Source organism: Coregonus lavaretus (assembly GCF_964263955.1).
Source record: "Coregonus lavaretus genome assembly, chromosome: 1".
In the NCBI taxonomy this organism is placed as follows: domain Eukaryota; kingdom Metazoa; phylum Chordata; class Actinopteri; order Salmoniformes; family Salmonidae; genus Coregonus; species Coregonus lavaretus.
The window spans coordinates 7,272,411-7,289,206 of NC_139988.1; the positions used below are offsets into that span (position 1 = coordinate 7,272,411).

The window sequence follows — 16,796 nt, forward strand, 5'->3', positions numbered from 1 at the left end:
TCATTGCCTAGAAATGTAAATTTTGCTTAATGAAAAATAAAATAAAAATCACACTTTACAATAACGTCTGAGAAAAATAAAAGGCAAGATGTTGCAAGAGTGTTTCTGTTAAAGAGAGGGTGAGGAAAATAGGATACATGAAGAAGCAGAAAGAAATGATTAATGATTGAATGATTGAATGATGATTAAAGTAATTGGTGGGCAGTTAGAATCCCTTTAGCCAAAAAAACAGAGTTCTTGGGTGGCTGGTTTATACACAGGTGTAGACGTCACATATCAGACATCTCCCCATGTCAACCAAGACCTCTGTTTCACTCCTAAAGACACCAGACCAGCAACTTCCTCATATTTACATACACAGTAGGCCACATCTGACATGATTTTATATATATATTTTCTATTTTTCTTGATCAACAGCAGGCTAGAAAGCTTATGGACACAGACGTGATATGCTTGCAGGTTGAGGCAGTGTCTGTCAACGTTAGCTGGCTCTCCGTGGGTTTTTGTTGGTTGGAGAGAAAAGGAACAAATTTGCAAAAAGCAGTCAGTCTCCAAACCTTTCCACACCAGCAGTCAGTCTCCAAACCCTTCCATACCAGCAGTCATCCTCCCAACCTTTCCACACCAGCAGTCAGACTCCAAACCCTTCCACACCAGCAGTCAGACTCCAAACCCTTCCATACAAGTAATGCCATAGAATGCAACCAGACACTCCTGTCCACACGTTTGCATTTGTCTATATGCGGTCCCAGTAGCAATGTCCAGCCAGGCAGCCACAGGCTAGTGAGTCCCTGACCCAGTGGTGGTCCCCTGTAGGGCCCCCTGTAGGGCCAATTATGTCCAGAAGCAGGGCATGGTCAGTTAACAGCATTGGGGAAAAAGGCACCACAGAGTGTACAGGGACAGGCCTCAGAATGTCAACTAGGGCCTCCGGCTCTTCATCAGTCCACAAAAAGAACAAAAAAGCAATAAAACTGAAAAAAACGATGATCTTAATTTCTCTAGAATGGATTTTGTTTTAATGTTTTATACTACCATTGCAGTCGTCCTTTTCCAATCAAAAACGGTTTGCAATCCTTTGGGTTGTGTTGTGTGTTTTGAGAGTTTTAAATCTGCATTTATGGTCCAACTGATCTCTTGGTCTCATAGGAAAAATAAAAGGGGAAAAAAGTGAGTAAAGATGTCTGGTGTATAAAGGAGTCCTTGTGTAGGAACAGGCAGTTGTGCTGGGTTGTTACCAGGTGTCCTCAAGGTCGACTCCATTCTGTAGGACGGAGAGAGATGAAGAAAGGGAGCAGAGAGGAGAGGCAAAGTGACACAAGAGAAGACTGTGAGAAACATCATGACTACTACATCCATAATACCTAATGACAGACTCCTCATTAGAAACAGTCCTGGCTTGTTTTTGTCACACCAATCCAAAATGGCCGCCTGCACAACAAAACCAACTCCTCTCCACTCCAAGGAAACAAGTGAGATCGCTCCCTAGATCTCAGAGATATGCACCTCTCCTGAAGTGCTCGACAATCACCTCTGCCACATCCCCCAAGGAGGCAGCCTATAAAACAAGTCAGATCAAGAATGTGCCAATTTGAACACTTCACCTGAAGGCGACACTACTGAGCAAAGAGTTAAAAGGGTATGGGAAGGCATCAGTACTGTAGGTATGTATTTGTATGCGTGAACTTACCAAATGATACAGGAGGGCTGCATTAATCAGAATGAACACACAGTTAGATCTACAAGTCTACACCAGCAAACCGTAGTGTCTATCAAGAGTGTGTAAAGCACAAAATTATCTGAGGAGATGCGCACACTTGAGTTTTGAATGTGTATGCATCCATTGGGTTGACAAGGTGACCGTATTACTGCCACACCAGCGGTCACGAGTCATGACGGACTTCAAATTCCATGAAACCATTTAGTTACGGTAACTAGGCTTCTCCAAGCTCTGATGCTGCTGATGGTCATTAGTAGCCTACCAAACTTGCTAACTGCCTGGTACTCAGCACTCTATTGTCCCTCTAATCACTCTGACATCAATGCAAATGTAATCGAAAATCGAATCAAACACTTAATGAGAGCCCATGAGCTCACGTTGCGCAACACTTCTATAGGCTATGCATTTGCGTGAGAAAACAGAGTGATGGCCTCTACTAAAAAGAGGAGGATCCCATCAGCTTTCTATAGGCTAGGCCTACTATATTTATTTATCAACTTTCCTAATATTAAGCACATTGCTTTGCTTTACAACAGGAGTATAGCCTACCTGGCTGGCATGAAAATGAAACATGGGAAAAGCGTCCTCCATTTGCCATTTAAGTGCATAGTCCTCCATTCGCTATTTACGTGCATAGATGACATGTATTTCTTTTTCCCATGCCCCTGTTCCGAGACAGGTGTATGATTACGGTCCATTCTAAATCAAAATTAATATCACACATAGGCAAGAAGGCAAGAAACAGGGCATGCCTTTTTTTCTCTCGACTTTTTCCAATCATAGTCGCACACCTCATGTAGCCTAGCCCATAGGCCTTTATGTTTTAATAAGGTTTGTATCACAACTAAAGTGCCAAATAAATTCTTAAAATAAAGCACATTAATCCGCTTTATAACTGGCATACATAGGCTGCACATGAGTTTTAAGTTTGGGGAAGATAATTTTCACCATAAAAATGCACCTTTATAATAAAAATTGACATGCATAACCGCATTTGCGCTCACTTTTGAGAGAAGTGTTTACCTGCTAATTGGAACATTCACACTTATCGCCTACTGCTGTGTTCGCATTGCTGCGCTTAAAATGTGAACAAATTGCCTAATAGTTCAACATTTTAAGTTAAACAATCAGTTTCATTGCTTTTAAAAGTTTTTTTGATGCGAGTGGTTGTATTAATTTGGGCTCTATTGCATCCCACAACTGTCCCAGAGTATGTTTGGAATATTTATTTATTGCACAGAAGGACAAGTTGACCAATAGAATAGGTCAACTTCTGTACTATGGGGGATAGTAGATTGACATAGGCTAGTGCTTTTGCTGTTCGTTAGGCCTACTCATCTTGTTGGCTGATGAAAAGTAAATGTGGACAGTTCTTCTAACTTCTTCAATAAGCGCCTCGGAATTCTATAAGAGGGACGCGCGCAGTTGTGTCCCTGATGTGTCTTGTCTTCATTCACTTGTAGCCTACTTCTTAGCTGAAATGCCTGTTAGAAGGACCCGATCACGTGACAGGCATTGGCTACACCTGGGAGAACCATGTGAGGACGTGCTTCGGAGCAAGGCAGCTGGGAGAAGGGAATTATCATTAGACTATTATATTCAGCCCAAAGGCACAACGCCCACTTTGGCCACAAAAGGCATGGATTCTTTAGGGGGCATTTCGGCCACAAAAGGGGGCTGCCGCCGGGAAATTTCAGACCTGGTGAGAATATTATCAAGCGCTTGTCAAATTGTGAATGAGAGACTGATGAAGTGTGTGCAGCTTGCGACTTTTTTCAAATCATCATTAGAGTCCCATCATGCAGCCTTAGAATGTATGAAAATCAAAACAAACAGTGCATTCTGGAAGTATTAAGACCCCTTGACTTTTTCCACATTTTGTTACATTACAGCCTTATTCTAAAATTGATTAAATTGTTTTCCCCCCCTCATCAATCTATACACAATACCCCATAATGACAAAGAAATAACAGGTTAAGATGTTTTTACACATTTAAAATAAAAAACGGAAATATCACATTTACATAGGTATTCAGACCCTTTACTCAGTACTTTGTTGAAGCACCTTTGGCATCGATTACAGCCTCGAGTCTTCTTGGGTATGACGCTTCAAGCTTGGCACACCTGTATTTGGGGAGTTTCTCAGATTCTTCTCTGCAGATCCTCTCAAGCTCTGTCAGGTTGGATTGGGAGCGTCGCTGCACAGCTAATTTCAGGTCTCTCCAGAGATGTTCGATCGGGTTCAAGTCTGGGCTCTGGCTGGGCCACTCAAGGACATTCAGAGACTTTTCCCGAAGCCATTCCTGCGTTATCTTGGCTGTGTGCTTAGGGTCATTGTCCTGTTGGAAGGTGAACCTTCTGGAGCAGGTTTTCATCAAGGATGTCTCTGTACTTTGCTCTGTTCATCTTTCCCTCGATCCTGACTAGTCCCCAGTCCCTGCCGCTGAAAGACATCCTCACAACATGATGCTGCCACCACCATGCTTCACCATAGGGATGTTGCCAGCTTTCCTCCAAACGTGACGCTTGGCATTCAGTCCAAAGAGTTCAATCTTGGTTTCATCAGACCAGAGAATCTTGTTTCTTATGGTCTGAGTCCTTTAGGTGCCTTTTGGTAAACTCCAAGCGGGCTGTCATGTGCCTTTTACTGAGGAGTGGCTTCGTCTGTCCACTCTACCATAAAGGCCTGATTGGTGGAGTGCTGCAGAGATGGTTGTCCTTCTGGAAGGTTCTCCCATCTCCACAGAGGAACTCTGGACCTCTGTCAGAGTGACCATCGGATTCTTGGTCACCTCCCTGACCAAAGGCCCTTCTCCACCGATTGCTCAGTTTGGCCGGGCGGCCAGCTCTAGGAAGAGTCTTTGTGGTTCCAAACTTATTCCTTTTAAGAATGATGGCGGCCACTGTGTTCTTGGGGACATTTAATGCTGCAAAAAGTTTTTGGTACCCTTCCCCAGATCTGTGCCTCGACACAATCCTGTCTCGGAGCTCTACGGACAATTCCTTCGACCTCATGGCTTGGTTTTTGCTCTGACATGCACTGTCAACTGTGGGACCTTATATAGACAGATGTGTGCCTTTCCAAATCATGTCCAATCAATTGAATTGACCACAGGTGGACTCCAAACAAGTTGTAGAAACATCAAGGATGGAAACAGGACGCACCTGAGCTCAATTTCAAGTCTCATAGCAAAGGGTCTGAATACTTATGTAAATAAGGTTTTTCTGTTTATTTTTTAATACATTTGCAAACATTTCTAAAAACATGTTTTCGCTTTGTCATTATGGGGTATTGTGTGTAGATTGATGAGGAAATGTTTTTAATTAATCAATTTTAGAGTAAGGCTGTAATGTAACAAAATGTGGAAAAAGTCAAGGGGTCTGAATACTTTTCAAATGCACTGTATAGCCCAACATTTGTATCACAACTAAAGTTGCATAAATAACTCTAAATTAAGCATATAGGAGTACCTGTTTCATTGTTAACCGCTCAACACAAAATAGCTGCATGTGCGCACTTCCTTTGAAATCGTTTGTAGAAAATATCCTTTCTATTTTATTCAGCTATGTTCAATTGTTTCTTCATACAATAAAATAATAAAAAATAATGCCATGGAATTCTAAGAAAATCTTGTCTGCTAAATGAACTAGTGTAGCCCACAGCCATATGGCATAGCCAGATCAGGACCAAAGATAAGGACAACTCAGAGAATGCTATTCTGTTCTTCTGAAATAGACTACATTTTCTTCAAATCATGTTTCTTTAGACCGGTCTAAAATAAATAATGGATTTATTGTGATGGTGTAGGCTATATTAAATGGATTTATTAGACTTTTTTAAATGTAGATGTTCCAAATGTCTGCATGCGTGGAAGCCAGGAGATGCTAAACGTATTTATGCTAATTACATACAATGGAGGAAAAAAGTATTTAGTCAGCCACCAATTGTGCAAGTTCTCCCACTTAAAAAGATGAGGCCTGTAATTTTCATCATAGGTACACGTCAACTATGACAGACAAAATGAGAAAAAAACATTGTAGGATTTTTAATGAATTTATTTGCAAATTATGGTGGAAAATAAGTATTTAGTCAATAACAAAAGTTTCTCAATACTTTGTTACATACCCTTTGTTGGCAATGACACAGGTCAAACGTTTTCTGTAAGTCTTCACAAGGTTTTCACACACTGTTGCTGGTATTTTGGCCCATTCCTCTATGCAGATCTCCTCTAGAGCAGTGATGTTTTGGGGCTGTCGCTGGGCAACACGGACTTTCAACTCCCTCCAAAGATGTTCTATGGGGTTGAGATCTGGAGACTGGCTAGGCCACTCCAGGACCTTGAAATGCTTCTTACGAAGCCACTCCTTCGTTGCCCGGGCGGTGTGTTTAGGATCATTGTCATGCTGAAAGACCCAGCCACGTTTCATCTTCAATGCCCTTGCTGATGGAAGGAGGTTTTCACTCAAAATCTCACGATACATGGCCCCATTCATTCTTTCCTTTACACGGATCAGTCGTCCTGGTCCCTTTGCAGAAAAACAGCCCCAAAGCATGATGTTTCCACCCCCATGCTTCACAGTAGGTATGGTGTTCTTTGGATGCAACTCAGCATTCTTTGTCCTCCAAACACGACGAGTTGAGTTTTTACCAAAAAGTTATATTTTGGTTTCATCTGACCATATGACATTCTCCCAATCGTCTTCTGGATCATCCAAATGCACTCTAGCAAACTTCAGACGGGCCTGGACATGTACTGGCTTAAGCAGGGGGACACGTCTGGCACTGCAGGATTTGAGTCCCTGACGGCGTAGTGTGTTACTGATGGTAGGCTTTGTTACTTTGGTCCCAGCTCTCTACAGGTCATTCACTAGGTCCCCCCGTGTGGTTCTGGGATTTTTGCTCACCGTTCTTGTGATCATTTTGACCCCACGGGGTGAGATCTTGCGTGGAGCCCCAGATCGAGGGAGATTATCAGTGGTTCCATTTCCTAATAATTGCTCCCACAGTTGATTTCTTCAAACCAAGCTGCTTACCTATTGCAGATTCAGTCTTCCCAGCCTGGTGCAGGTCTACAATTTTGTTTCTGGTGTCCTTTGACAGCTCTTTGGTCTTGGCCATAGTGGAGTTTGGAGTGTGACTGTTTGAGGTTGTGGACAGGTGTCTTTTATACTGATAACAAGTTCAAACAGGTGCCATTAATACAGGTAACGAGTGGAGGACAGAGGAGCCTCTTAAAGAAGAAGTTACAGGTCTGTGAGAGCCAGAAATTTTGCTTGTTTGTAGGTGACCAAATACTTATTTTCCACCATAATTTGCAAATAAATTCATTAAAAATCCTACAATTTGATTTTCTGGATTTTATTTCCTCAATTTGTCTGTCATGGTTGACGTGTACCTATGATGAAAATTACAGGCCTCTCTCATCTTTTTAAGTGGGAGAACTTGCACAATTGGTGGCTGACTAAATACTTTTTTCCCACGCTGTGTACATTTAAGTAATTTAGCAGACGCTCTTATCCAGAGCGACTTACAGTTAGTGAGTGCATACATTATTAAAAATTGTTCATACTGGAATCGAACCCACAACCCTGGCGTTGCAAATGCCATGCTCTACCAACTGAGCTACATCCCTGCCGGCCATTCCCTCCCCCCTCCCTGGACGACGCTGGGCCAATTGTGCGCCGCCCCATGGGTCTCCCGGTCGCGGCCGGCTACAAAGAGCCTGGATTCGAACCAGGATCTCTAGTGGCACAGCTAGCACTGCGATGCAGTGCCTTAGACCATTGCGCCACTCGGGAGAAGATTAACGGTGAATTACCGTGAGACCAGTTGTTATTTGCTTGACAATCACCAGCTGACAAAATGTAATGACCGCCACAGCCCTAGTCCTACCAGCCACAGCCTCCACATACAAGTGCCTGTGTACTGTGTAGACATCTTACTGGGTTACACAGACGAGTCTTACATTGTTTTCCATGATGTCAGTTTCAGAGAAAGGCAACAAGGAGGAGAGAGAGATCAGTTGTGTGTGTAGGATTTAAAACAGACACACACAAACACACATTCTTTGCTAAGGGTGCGCAAAGACCGCAAGCTCTCTGCTATTCTATTGGGCACTCTTCACACAAGACACCACAACGTATCAAATGGAGAGTCCAGGAGCCAGACCCATGCACCTAGTACAGCACACTATCCAACAGGATACACACAAACCAAACCTTAGATTAGTTGTCAAACACAAAAAAAATCAATAGTTATGTATCAGTTCATGCCATCACACAGGCATCAGCCCATACAAGTCACTGGAGGTTGGTGGCACCTTAATTGGGGAGGACGGGCTCGAGGTAATGGCTGGAGCGGAATTAGTGGAATGGCATCAGATACGTCAAACACATGGTTTGACGTTCCATTCCAGACATTATTATGAGCCATCCACCCCTCTGCAGCCTCCACTGATACAAGTCCTCTCAGGTCTCAGTGAGCCAGAATACATCTGGTCAGACTGTTCTACAGCAGGGCTGTCCCCCGTCCCACCATGCAGCTGCTCTATATCAACAAAACCATCTCACACAGGACAAGACACCATCATCATGAGTCAAACCATCTCACACAGGACATGACACCATCATCATGAGTCAAACCATCTCACACAGGACATGACACCATCATCATGAGTCAAACCATCTCACACAGGACATGACACAATCATCATGAGTCAAACCATCTCACACAGGACAGCTGGTCGCATTTTGGCAGATGGACAGAATCTACTAGTCATGCATAGGATTATGGGTTATAGATGTTAGGTGTTAATTGATGGGACTATCATCCACAGACTGGACTGCTACTGTGTGTTAGTATCACAGCATTGCATTCATGGAGGAAATTATGTTATGAAGGAGTGTGGGTTTGGACATGGGGTGGTGACAGATTCCCATAGAAATAGATGGTTCTTAGGAGTTTATGGATATAGAACAATGTTGCACCTAAATAATCACTGGAGGATTGTAGTAGTGGAACCTGAACCATTAGTTTTTGCTAGACACTGTGCTTCTGCCTCTGCATTGTTGCTTGCTCTTTGGGGTTTTAGGCTGGTATCTGTGAAGCACAGCTGCTGATGTAAAAAAGGGCTTTATAAAATACATTTGATTGATCGATTGAACCTCAGCCTGTGTAGGGACAACTTTGTCTTACACTGTATAATGATATAATTAAGCAGAAAGAAAAAAAACCTGTCCCCAACGTGTCTTGCTTGCTTTCGTTGATTGTCCCGTTTCTGCCCTGCTGGTTCTAAACTTCAGAATATGTTATTATTTGGCCACAGCAACAACTTTCTAATGCCTTTATCATGGTATAAGAAAACATCGTTCCACATTTTAGCAAATGCACAGCAGTCTCTAATAATAGCCAGCGGTTGAAGCAAATAAATGCTGGGCGTTCAAAATAAGTTTAATGGTTACATTGTGTATATAAATTTAGCCTATAGTGTTAAAAAAAAATTGTACAACACTTAAAGATAATATTATTCAGTAACATAGCATATATGTCTAGAATGATGGGCTATGCCCATTGAAATAGTGATCATTCTAGTTCTGTGGTTGTACCATCCCCGGTCTCCAGATAACTCTGGTCAGACAGACGGGACTTTAGTGTAGCCTTGTGCTCTATGAAATACAATTAGGGATCGCTAGACAAAAAAATCATTCAGTCCAAAGAGCAAAACATACTGTAGAAAATACAGGGGTATGAAAGAGGTTTAACATGTACAGTACACACAGTAGAATATACACCAGTGGACAAAACATTAGGAACACCATCCTAATATTGAGTTGCAAAATCATTCTTTAACCCGTCTCCTCCCCTTCATCTACACTGATTGAAGTGGATTTAACACCTGACATCAATAAGGGATCATAGCTTTCACCTGGATTCACCTGGTCAGTCTGTCATGGAAAGAGCAGGTGTTCCTAATGTTTTGTAAACTATGTAAATGTATGTTCTAGAATACATTTGAGGAAAGAAGAGAACAGCGTCCTGATACTTACCCCATCCACTTCCCTGTGTGGGTTCAGCCGGTTGTACACTGCTTCCATAACACTGTGTCTGAGGGGTGGACACAGTGAGAGAAGTCAATACACCCTCTAGAAGTTAATTCACACAGGTGACAGATCAAATCAATCCCTCAAATCAATCCCCCTCTTACTCCTTGACATGACTAATACATTCTTTCTGTAATTCTTTTTTTTTTACTAAACCATTTACCCCAAGGAGGACATTTACACAGGAGCTAATCAGCATGTGAGTAATGACTGATGTGTAACTGGGAAGGTAGAGAGACTATAGACTAGAGACCAGACATTAGAGACTAGAGCATGGGTGGGGAAACCTTTTGGCTCAAGGGCCACATTGAGTTTTTGAAACCAAGTGATGGGCCACATAATGCAGTACCAGTCAAAAGTTTGGACACACCTAATCATTCAAGGGTTTTTCTTAATTTTTTCACATTGTAGAATAATAGTGAAGACATCAAAACTATGAAATAACACATACGGAATATATTTTATATTAGAGATTCTTCAAATAGCCACCATTTGCCTTGATGACAGCTTTGCACACTCTTGGCATTCTCTCAACCAGCTTCATGAGGTAGTCACATGGAATGCATTTCAATTAACAGGTGTGCCTTCTTAAAAGTGAATTTGTGATTTTTTTTTCATTCTTAATGCGTTTGAGCCAATCAGTTGTGTTGTGACAAGGTAGGGGGGTATACAGAAGATAGCCCTATTTGGTAAAAGACCAAGTCCATACCTGGGGGCAGGTAGCTTAGTGGTAAAGAGCGTTGTGCCAGTAACCGAAAGGTCGCTGGTTCTAATCCCCGAGCCAACTAGGTGAAAAATCTGTCGGTGTGCCCTTGAGCAAGGCACTTAACCCTAATTGCTCCTGTAAGTCGCTCTGGATAAGAGCGTCTGCTAAATGACTTAAAATGTAAACGGCAAGAACAGCTCAAATAAGCAAAGAGAAACAACAGTCCATCATTACTTTAAGACATGAAGGTCAGTCAACACGAAACATTTAAAGAACTTTGAACGTTTTTAAGTGCAGTCGCAAAAACCATCAAGCGCTATCATGAAACTGGCTCTCATGAGGACCGCCACATGAAAGGAAGACCCAGTTACCTCTGCTGCAGATGATACGTTCATTAGAGTTACCAGCCTCAGAAATCGCAGCACAAATAAATGCTTCACAGAGTTAAAGTAACAGACACTTCAACTTAAACTGTTCACAGGAGACTGTATGAATCAGGTCTTCATGGTTGAATTTCTGCAAAGAAACCACTACTAAAGGACACCAATAATAAGAAGAGACCTGCTTAAGCCAAGAAACACGAGCAATGGACATTAGACCGGTGGAAATATGTCCTTTGGTCTAGAGTCCAAATTTGAGATTTTTGGTTCCAACTGCCATGTCTTTGTGAGACTATCATTTGTTTTTCAACAGGACAATGACCCAACACACCTCTAGGCTGTGTAAGGGCTATTTTACCAAGAAGCAGAGAGATGGAGTGCTGCATCAGATGACCTGGCCTCCACAATCCCCTGACCTCAAACCAATTGAGATGGTTTGGGATGAGTCGGACGGCCGAGTGAAGGAAAAGCAGTCAACAAGTGCTCAGCATATGTGGGAACTCCTTCAAGACTGTTGAAAAAGCATTCCAGGTGAAGCTGGTTGAGAGAATGCCAAGAGTGTGCAAAGCTGTCATCAAGGCAAAGGGTGGCTATTTGAAGAATCTCAAATATATTTAGATTTGTTTAACACTTTTTTGGTTACTACATGATTCCATGTGTTATTTCAAAGTTGATGTCTTCACTATTAATCTACAATGTAGAAAATAGTAACAAATAAAGAAAAACCCTTGAATGAGTAGGTGTCCAAACTTTTGACTGGTACTGTACATGCGTGATAAAACATGTGAAGCCTTTATTGATTTTCACATTGACACGCAACTACTAGTGTACTGTAGGTGTACATATGCTTGCAGAACAATTCTACCCTTGTACATTCTCTACCCTTGTTTTTTGTGAACACATTTTTCACAAAATTGATATAATTTATAACATGACAGACAGTCAAACACACACACACACAGATCCTGCAACTCCACCCTTGTAAAGTACAATCAAACCTACAGTCACAATATGCAAACTTAAAAATAGATATATATTATATGACTGGAGATGCAAAATGTAACAGCAGATGTGTAAAAAAATAAAATTTCTAAAGTTTGAGTGAAACACATGGTAAGAGCATCCGTTTCAATTGGAATTGTCTGTTTTTGAAGCATATTATGGAACAATTCTCATCTCCATTGTGAGCCATATTTACAGTTATCCAATCACCTCAGCCCAAATCTGACTGACTAGTTATTACCTGTATCCAAGTGCATTGCTGGATAATTCTCACTGCATAACCATCACCATGAAAAAGCATCATCCTAGTCGACCCCAGTCACTGTTATTACATTGATATTTTAGTCATTTAGCAGACGCTCTTATCCAGAGCGACTTAGTTAGTGAGTGCATACATTTTCATACTGGCTCCCCGTGGGAATCGAACCCACAACCCTGGCATTGCAAACGCCATGCTCTACCAACTGAGCTACACAGTTATTCAAGTCTTAATGTGAACCGGCTGCTCATTTGTCTGGAGAACAACATAAGTTTGGCCTTGAATGCTTTCATGTTGGAATACAGTTAATGCACAAAAAACCCCATCTCCCTGCAGTTTCACATTTAGATCGTTCAGATGCCCCAATACAGTGGGGGGGGAAAGTATTTAGTCAGCCACCAATTGTGCAAGTTCTCCCACTTAAAAAGATGAGAGAGGCCTGTAATTTTCATCACAGGCAAACGTCAACTATGACAGACAAAATTAGGAAATAAAGTCCAGAAAATCACATTGTAGGATTTTTAATGAATTTATTTGCAAATTATGGTGGAAAATAAGTATTTGGTCAATAACAAAAGTTTCTCAAAACTTTGTTATATACCCTTTGTTGGCAATGACACAGGTCAAACGGTTTCTGTAAGTCTTCACAAGGTTTTCACACACTGTTGCTGGTATTTTGGCCCATTCCTCCATGCAGATCTCCTCTAGAGCAGTGACGTTTTGGGGCTGTCGCTGGGCAACACGGACTTTCAACTCCCTCCAAAGATTTTCTATGGGGTTGAGATCTGGAGACTGGCTAGGCCACTCCAGGACCTTGAAATGCTTCTTACGAAGCCACTCCTTCGTTGCCCGTGCGGTGTGTTTGGGATCATTGTCATGCTGAAAGACCCAGCCACGTTTCATCTTCAATGCCCTTGCTGATGGAAGGAGGTTTTCACTCAAAATCTCACGATACATGGCCCCATTCATTCTTTCCTTTATACGGATCAGTCGTCCTGGTCCCTTTGCAGAAAAACAGCCCCAAAGCATGATGTTTCCACCCCCATGCTTCACAGTAGGTATGGTGTTCTTTGGATGCAACTCAGCATTCTTTGTCCTCCAAACACGACGAGTGTTCTATTTTGGTTTCATCTGACCATATGACATTCTCCCAATCCTCTTCTGGATCATCCAAATGCACTCTAGCAAACTTCAGACGGGCCTGGACATGTACTCGCTTAAGCAGGGGGACACGTCTGGCACTGCAGAATTTGAGTCCCTGGCGGCGTAGTGTGTTACTGATGGTAGGCTTTGTTACTTTGGTCCCAGCTCTCTGCAGGTCATTCACTAGGTCCCCCCGTGTGGTTCTGGGATTTTTGCTCACCGTTCTTGTGATCATTTTGACCCCACGGGGTGAGATCTTGCGTGGAGCCCCAGATCGAGGGAGATTATCAGTGGTCTTGTATGTCTTCCATTTCCTAATAATTGCTCCCACAGTTGATTTCTTCAAACCAAGCTGCTTACCTATTGCAGATTCAGTCTTCCCAGCCTGGTGCACGTCTACAATTTTGTTTCTGGTGTCCTTTGACAGCTCTTTGGTCTTGGCCGTAGTGGAGTTTGGAGTGTGACTGTTTGAGGTTGTGGACAGGTGTCTTTTATACTGATAACAAGTTCAAACAGGTGCCATTAATACAGGTAACGAGTGGAGGACAGAGGAGCCTCTTAAAGAAGGAGTTACAGGTCTGTGAGAGCCAGAAATCTTGCTTGTTTGTAGGTGACCAAATACTTATTTTCCACCATAATTTGCAAATAAATTCATTAAAAATCCTACAATGTGATTTTCTGGATTTCTTTTTCTCAATTTGTCTGTCTGTGTACATATGATGAAAATTACAGGCCTCTCTCATCTTTTTAAGTGGGAGAACTTGCACAATTGGTGGCTGACTAAATACTTTTTTTCCCCCACTGTATGTCCACACCGAAAACAAAGTCGCCCAGCCAGTCTGTCTTTCACCTCGGAGAAGTCGTCGGCTTTACCAACCGTATCGAGGAACATACCCATCTCCCCTCTCAGTGGTCCTCTGTAGCTCAGCTGGTAGAGCACGGCGCTTGTAACGCCAAGGTAGTGGGTTCGATCCCCGGGACCACCCATACACAAAAATGTATGCACGCATGACTGTAAGTCGCTTTGGATAAAAGCGTCTGCTAAATGGCATATTATATTATATATTATAGTTCCCACACACAGCGAAATACTTTTCCCAGGCTTAGCCAGCATCCTGGTGCTCTGCCTCTGTGTCATTGAGCAGCTGAATGAACTGACGATGGTTAAGCCCCCTTGCCCGTATAAAGTTGACAAGTTTTACAACCACTTTGACAACATTTTCCAACACACTTTCAGCATGCTTGCTGGAAAAATGACGATTGAGATTATATTCCTTAAAAAAACGGCAACACTTTCTTGTCCAATATTAGCAAAAAAGTATTTTGCTGTCCATTCTTCTTTAAACACACGACATTCAGAGTCCACTTTCCTCATTTTCGCAGCACTCACTTTTCATGTCAAAGGTCATCAAGCAATGAAGTGGCTATGATGACTGAGCGCATTCTGAATCTGACTGTAGGCCCAAATACAGAGAGCGCTGCCAGGCTACAGCGCCATCTATTGGAGGTTGTTTGTTTATCATGGAATGAGTAATTTTAGAACAAAAATCGTAAAATAAATGTCTTGCGGGCCGGATTGAAGTACTTTGTCGTCCCCCCCCCAATTGTGAAACATTAATACAAATAAATCTGCCAATTAAACTATTGTATTGTTTTTTTAATGTTTGTGTGTGAGGAAGACGATTAGTGATTAAGTCAGTAGCTTAACCTAGCCTGTTAATGTTAGCTAGCTACTAGCGGAAATAATTTCTGCTAAAAGTAAGATAGAGATTAGCATCCAAATGTCTAAGAGACAAAAACTATCAGGAAGCAAATATATTTTTTAAACGAACGAGAAAAGAGGCAGAATCTCTAAACCAAAGAGATTCAACCACCGAGGACAGGCCGTTCATTCGCCCAGACGGACGAACCCCCGTTCAATGGTTCTAGCAGCGAAGAGGGCGAACCGGAGGAGTCCGAGACATCCACTTCCACCGATGACGACAGCTCTCTGGGTGGACAAGAACAGTTGGTTGCATCAGGCCTAGCCACACCTCCAAACAATGCCAGAAGGGACCCTACTATCTAGGACCCGGACTCAGATTCGTCGCTCCACGTCCCCGATGACAGTGGTGGTGCTGATGCTGAAGGATATCAATCAGAGGGCCTTTTTTCGGCCATGCAGCGCGCACATGCTGAACCTGGTTCTCTCTGATGCAGCATCATGTTGCTTGGAGTTTTTAACACCATCCAAGAGATTTATACATTTTTATGTTGCGGCTGAGTTTTTAACACCATCCAAGAGATTTATACATTTTTATCCGGATCCACACATCGCTGGGACGTGCTGAAAGAGAGAGTGAAATCCCTCAGGCACCACGAGATGGGAGAGCTGGGTGGAGGCTATGAAACCTGTGCGTTACAAAATCAACCTCCAAGAAGCAGTGCATGGTTTTGCTGCCAGGAAGGCCAGGCGAGTCAACTTGTCTTTGAAAAGGTAAGCGTTGATCATAAACTCGCATTAATTCTATCACCAAGTAATTTGTAAGATTACTCAATTATCCATCACCTGTTTACTCTGTAATTTTTAGACTTAGACTACATCCTAATCTCTCTCTCTGATTATTTGATTTCAGGACCATGGACAGCTACCGAGAGAAAACATCGCTGACTGCAATGCAGCACCACAGCAGAGGACAGAGGCCACTCTCGGCGGGCCACGAAATGAAGAAATGCGGAAACTGATGTTCGACAATAAAGGCTGGGTCATTGACAGAAAGCTTATTTTACACTGCTCCAGCGAAACAATCCCCGCCATGCATTTATGAAAGCACTTGTTTCCAAAACTCAAATTATCTCACTCTTTTTACAGTTCTACAGGAATATTAAATGATATGTTAAATAAAAAAGTGTTATTTTTATGGTAACAATTGTGGGGTCGTGCAATGTGTGATAACAGGTGTCATATTATTAGTAAGAAACTCTGTTTCCTACTATAGACAGCTGGCTGCATAGTGATAGCAACATTGTAACTCTCTGATGCAGGGGTTAAAGTAAAATTCTTTTTTGCACGGTAAGGGACCTCCTATATGTGCACGAGCACCAAAATGTTTTATGGGCCTAATCATAGAATTGCAGCCTATTTCTTCCTATTCAAAAACGTGGTAGGCCTACCTGTTTGACAAACACAATTATGCTATCCATAGATGCCAAATCCTCCAATACTGTCGAATGCACTCCTTAAATACCTCCGTGTCTGGGAAGGGCTTGGTGTGTTGGGGTGTTTGGGCTCGAATTGAGTGAGGGTATCCCATACCCTTTGTTAAAGAAAAGGGCAAAAGGGATACCTATTGTTATCTTTATATTTAGAAATAAATACATAAAAAGTATCCAGATTATATAAAGCGTTCTATAACAATGCTTAACTCCGTGATGCCTTACGGTAGAAACAAGCTTTAAAATACACGAAAGATGCATATGGGGACATATTGACTCCTCTCTATGACA

The 16,796-nt window shown here is 42.3% G+C and overlaps 1 protein-coding gene across 1 annotated transcript in view; it reads right to left on the reverse strand.

The window, feature by feature from the left end:
- Window positions 1-408: 408 nt before the first annotated feature.
- Window positions 409-16,796, reverse strand: part of LOC311135847 (protein phosphatase 1B-like) — a 53,545-nt gene continuing 37,157 nt past the window's right edge. The window contains exons 5-6 of the mRNA XM_084169875.1: window positions 9,767-9,824; window positions 409-1,264 (exon numbers count right to left, since the gene is read on the reverse strand). Of these exons, the coding sequence (XP_084026001.1) occupies window positions 1,235-1,264; window positions 9,767-9,824 (88 nt within the window). The 3' untranslated portion in view covers window positions 409-1,234. The remainder of the gene's footprint in view (window positions 1,265-9,766; window positions 9,825-16,796) is intronic.